The following is a 5909-nucleotide window of genomic DNA, read 5'->3' on the forward strand; positions in this document are numbered from 1 at the left end:
GTTTTCAGGGATTATAGGACAGGAATGGTTTAGAGGATGGAAAAGAAGCATGCAAAAGAGGAAGGAATACGAGGAAGCAAGGATTTCATGGGCGAGTATCGACGCACACGCGTGTAGCACGCATACGCGTAATTAGGAGAGTACGCATCGACGCGTACGCGTGGACGACACATACGCGTGATAGGCCGTCACGTGCTGCACACTTCAGAATCCGCTAGGGGCAATTTCTGGGCCCCATTTTTACCCAGTTTCAAGCCCAAAAGTCCAGATTAGAGGCAGGGGTGTAGCTGAGAATTGGACACTTTCATTCTCACTTAGTTTTAGTTTTAGTTTTGAATTCTAGAGAGAAAAACACTACCTCTTCTAGGGTTCTAACATTTTTCATAGTTTTTCGCTTTTGGATTGGATTTAGAGAGAGCTGCTACTACCTCCGCTTGAAGTTGTCACCATTTAGTTTGCTTTTATATTACCTTACTCTTTTATTTTCCATTAGTTGTTCCAATTCATGTTCGAATTTTCTTAATTTTAAATTTATTAATGCAAAGAACCATTTTTATATTTAATCCCATTGATTAGTTTAATTTTCTTTAATTCATTTCTCAATACAAATTTTAGTTTCATTAATTCAGTTTTAATTGCCATGTCTCTTTGCTACTTCCTCTACATGTTTGTGAAAATGGCATTCATGTCAATGGAGTAGAGTCCCAACTTGGCTTTGGAGTTAATTAATTCGAACTCCTTGATTTGGAAAAACTCAAGTGTTAATTTGAACTTTGAAATTGTTGCCTTACTCTATTTTCACTAACTCTAGCCCTTCCCTAGGAAGGGGCTAGGACTTGTGAGTCAGAGTTATCATACCCAATTGACCTTCCTTTGCAACTGCAAGAGGATAATTAATTGGAAGCAACAACTCTTACTATTACACTTGAGAAATTCAACGAGGATAGAAACTCCAGTTAATTTCCACCTAGCTAAGGCCTTTAATTTCAAATACATAACACCTCGAGTTATTATTTCTTGCCTCAATCTTCCATTATTTATTTTTCTAATTCGAACATCAAAAATTTCTCAGAAAAATTCCTGATCAATAATTTGCACCTTGTTTCAACTCGTTGGGGAACGACCTGGGAATTCTACTCCTAGTATTTTATTCTGAATTGTTACATCCTTTTTAAATTGACAAGTGGAATTTTTGCCCGTTAAGAACTGTACTCGCAACATTATTTTTATTATAAATTCTTAATCGGCAATTTTCCGCCCGTCACATCCCTACTAGCAATCGTTCAGAAGTGACCATTGACAAAGCCATCATGATTCATTGCATCATGATTGGAAGTGAGGTGGAGGTACATGAGGTAATACCTCAATAGTTGTACAAGAAAGCTGAAAAGTCTTTCACCTTAGCAACGTTGGCATTCCCCCACCTTATCTGTCATCTATACAATTCAGCTAGAATTGTTATAGAAGGAGACATCTCCATTGAGGAAGACAAGCCCATCACTAAAAGAATGATGGAGCAAGCTAGAGAGCCAGCATATGGACCACAGCAAGAGCATGTGAAGCTGCCTCAACAAGATTAGGAATCAGAGACTCTTTGTGAGTATTGGGAATGCTTCAGAAATCTCCTGAATTCATGTCTCCATCAAAAGATTGACCAGTTGGTGTTGATTAGCTACTTTAGCCAAGGCATGAAGCCTGGAGACAAGACCCTCTAAGATGCTGTGAGTAATGGCTCTCTGACTAAGTATAAGACGGTGATAGAAGCGTGACAATTGTTCACCGATCTAGCTGAGTCCACCCGAAATGCAAGGCAGAGAAACAACCATCCCAAGGCTCTTGCGAAAGTTTCCTCTAGCAGTGAGACAACTACACTCACAAAGACTCTGGGAGAGATGGCCAATATACTGAAGCAGCTCCAGCTTAACCAACAACAACCTCCGCCTCCTCCATAGCAACATTGTCAACAGTTAGTCCCTCAGAGAGTGTGTGGAATATACACTTGCTATTCTCACTACACTGACAAATGTCCTCAACTCTAACAAGAAGACAACACCTTGGCGGCTACTCATAATTTCTACTACCGTCCAATTTAAGGTGAGAACTACAATCAGGGTTGGCAAGACAACTCCAACCAAGGATGGAGAGACAATTCCAGCCAAGGATAGAGGGACAACTACATCCAAGGAGGCAGAAACACTGGTCAAAATCAAAGGTGGAATAACAACAACTATCAACAGAACCGGAACCAACAAAACCCTCCATACAGAGCATCTCACTAAAGGCAATACCAAGCACCTCCATTCAACCAACAACAAGCCCCTCAAATCACCTACCCTCACCCTTCCTCTAACCAAGATGAAATAGTCCGTTCTATCCTGCAAGGACAAAAAGAGCTTCATAATTAACTTACCTCTAGCTTTACTGGTCTTACCTCTACTTTACAAGCTCTTATATCCCGAATGGAACCATCTACCCCTAGCAACCAACCTTCAAGCTCTAGTGCACTTCCATCTCAACCTTTACCCAACCCCAAGGGTGGAATCAACGACATCACTTCGAGGTCTGAAACTACATTGCAGGAGAGAAGTCCAGAGGAGCCGAGCTCCAGAGAATGCCATTCCCATCCCTTTCCCACACCTTGCTAGGAGGAATAAGAAGCAAGTGGAGCTTGATCCCAAAATGGTAGAGATCGTAAAAAAGGTTGAGGTAACTATTCCCCTTTTTGATGCTATTCAATAAGTACATAAATATGCTAACTTTCTAAAAGATTTGTGCATGCATAAAGATAAAATAAATGATTTAGAAACTCTTCCCTTAGGTAGCTCTATTTCTGCTTTAATGGGTGCTTTACCGAAAAAATGTGGGGATCCTGGTGCATGCATGGTTACTTGCATAACAGGGGGTGTACAATTTATTGACTGCATGTGTGATTTGGGTCCATGTGTTAGTATTATGCCATTATCTGTATATGATGCCTTGAGGCTCCCACCCTTAAAAAGGTCGGCAGCACGTTTTGTTTTGGCAGATAAGAGCATAATTTCAGTGGTTGGCATTGTGGAAGATATCCTAGTAAGCATTAAAGGGCTGACGTTTCCTATAGACTTCTACATTCTAGAGATGCCCCCTAGTGACTCCGGAAGACCTTCGTCCATCTTACTTCGAAGGCCATTTCTAAAAACTTCAAAGTTCAAGTTGGATGCCTTTTTAGGAACCTATTCTTTCGAGATAGATGGCAGAGTAGTGAGATTCAACTTGGATGAAGCTATGAAGCATCCACCGGAAGACCATTCCATCTTCCAGTGCGACGTTATTGATGGGACTGTGGCAGAAGTTCACCAAGAAGCAATGGATGAGATGCACATGGAGCAAGGTACAAGTGTGGAGAAGCCATCTGAGCGTGTTGAGGACACCCTGCTACCTTTAATGGCTCCGGATGATCATGCACCAAGCCGTGAGTTGAAAATGGAATTGAAACCCCTTCCACCTCATCTCAAGTACGCCTACCTTAAAGACAATCAGAAGTTCTCGGTTATCATTACAAGGGACCTCACTTCCCAACAAAAGGAGCAACTGCTTAGCGTACTGAAAAGACACAAGAAAGCAATTGGGTGGATTTTGCAAGCACCGGATATTTCTAGAGGAGGGAGTGAGGCCTATTCATCAACCTCAAAGCCGGTTGAACCTCACCATTTTAGAAGTGGTGAAGAAAGAAGTAACCAGGCTGCTAGAAGCTGACATCATTTATCCAATCTCGGATAGTGAATGGGTTAGCCCAGTACAGGTGGTTCCTAAGAAGTCTGGTGTCACCACAGTGAAGAATGAGCATGGGAAGCTCATAGCTACAAGAGTGCAAAATTCCTGGAGGGTGTGCATTGACTACAGGTGACTGAACCAGGCCACTCGCAAGGATCACTACCCGCTGCCTTTCATCGATCAAATGCTTGATCGCCTGCCAGGTAAATCGCACTATTGTTTTCTAGATGGTTACACAGGATATTTCCAAATTCATATAGCTCCTGAAGATCAGGAGAAAACTACTTTTACACGTCCCTTTGGAACATATGTATATAAGAGGATGCCTTTTGGCATATGTAATGCACCCGCTACGTTCCAAAGATGCATGATGAGTATTTTCTCAGATTTTCTAGAGAACTATATGGAAGTTTTTATGGATAACTTTAGTGTCTATGGTGATTCATTTGACCTTTGCTTGGATTGTTTAGCTAAGGTATTGGAATGGTGTACTTGTTCAAACCTTGTACTTAATTTTGAAACATGTCATTTTATGGTCAAACAAGGTATTGTTCTAGAACATGTTGTTTCTAATACTGGTATATCGATTGATCCAGCAAAGGTATATATTATTTTTGGGTTACCTTATCCCTCCTCTGTGAGGGAAGTTCGTTCGTTTCTTGGTTATGCAGGTTTCTACCGGCAATTTATCAAGGATTTCAGTAAGGTAGCACTTTCTTTATCCCATCTGCTACAGAAGGATGTAGAGTTCAAGTTGAGTGAAGATTGCATGGAGGCGTTTGATAAGCTGAAGGTTGCCTTGACCCAAGCTCCTATTGTGAGAGGGCCTGACTAGAGCAGGCCATTCGAGATCATGTGCGAAGCATCAAACTATGCAGTAGGAGCGGCACTGGCTCAACGCAAAGGTAAGGACCCCTATATTATTGCTTATGCCTCTAAGACTTTAGACGGTGCTCAGTCTAATTATACTACCACCAAAAAAGAGCTTTTAGCTATTGTTTTTGCCTTGAATAAATTCTGGGCTTATTTACTTGGTACTAAGGTGGTAGTATATTCAGACCACATAGCTTTAAAGTATTTGTTAGCTAAGCAAAAGTCAAAACCAAGGTTAATCCGTTGGATACTGCTGTTGCAAGAATTTTATTTATAACTCAAAGATAGGAGTGGTTCTCAAAACTTAGTGGCGGACCACTTGAGTTACCTGGAACATATTAAAAATGACCCCACCCTTATCAATGATGTTTTTCCACTTGATTTCTTGCAAGCAGTATTTGAGGTGGTTCCTTGGTATGCACCTGTAGCTAATTATTTGCTTAGTCGTACCTTCCCTCCTAATTTTATTTAGCATCAAAGGGACAAGCTGAAAAACGAGTCCAAATATTATATATGGGATGACCCATATTTATGGAGATGTGGTGCTGACCAAATAATTAGAAGGCATGTACCACAATTAGAATTCCAATCAATTTTAGAGGCCTGCCACGCTTCTGAGAGTGGTGGACATTTTGGACCTCAAAGAACTGCTAGAAAATTTTAGACTGTAAATTTTGGTGGCCCACACTTTTTAGGGATGCTTGCATGTATTGTGACTCTTGCCCCCAATGCCAAAGGTTTGGGAATATATTCAAGAGGGATGAGATGTCCCAACAACTTATGTTGTTTTGTTAGATTTTTTATGTTCGGGGTATTGACTTCATGGGTCCATTTTAAAACTCTAAAGGTTTCTTATACATATTGTTAGCTGTTGATTACGTGTCTAAATGGGTGGAAGCAATTCCTACCCATACTGATGATGCTAACGCTGTTGTATCTTTTGTTCGAAATAATATTATATGTCACTTTGGATCACCACGAGCAATCGTGAGTGATCAAGGCACTCATTTTTGTAACAGGAGATTGACAGGTCTATTAAAGAATCATGGCATCATTCACATGGTGGCGATAGCTTACCACCCCAAGACCAATGGGCAAGTCGAGGTGTCAAATAGGGAGATCAAGCGCATATTGGAGAAGATTGTGAAGCCTCATAGGAAGGACTGGAGTACTAGACTAGCAAATGCGTTTTGGGCTAATAGGACTGCATACAAGACACCCATCGGAATGAGTCAATTCCGCCTCATTTACGGGAAGGCTTGTCATCTTCCAGTGGAGGTGGA

General features: G+C 41.1%; 1 protein-coding gene across 1 annotated transcript; it reads left to right on the plus strand.

Annotated features, from left to right (window-relative positions):
* Positions 1-2838: 2838 nt before the first annotated feature.
* Positions 2839-3735, plus strand: LOC107484234 (uncharacterized). The gene has a single exon (XM_016104850.1). It carries the CDS (start codon positions 2839-2841, stop codon positions 3733-3735), a length of 897 nt encoding a protein of 298 aa, XP_015960336.1.
* The last annotated feature ends 2174 nt before the right edge of the window (positions 3736-5909 follow it).

The sequence above is a fragment of the Arachis duranensis genome, chromosome 4 (assembly GCF_000817695.3).
Source record: "Arachis duranensis cultivar V14167 chromosome 4, aradu.V14167.gnm2.J7QH, whole genome shotgun sequence".
Lineage (NCBI taxonomy): Eukaryota > Viridiplantae > Streptophyta > Magnoliopsida > Fabales > Fabaceae > Arachis > Arachis duranensis.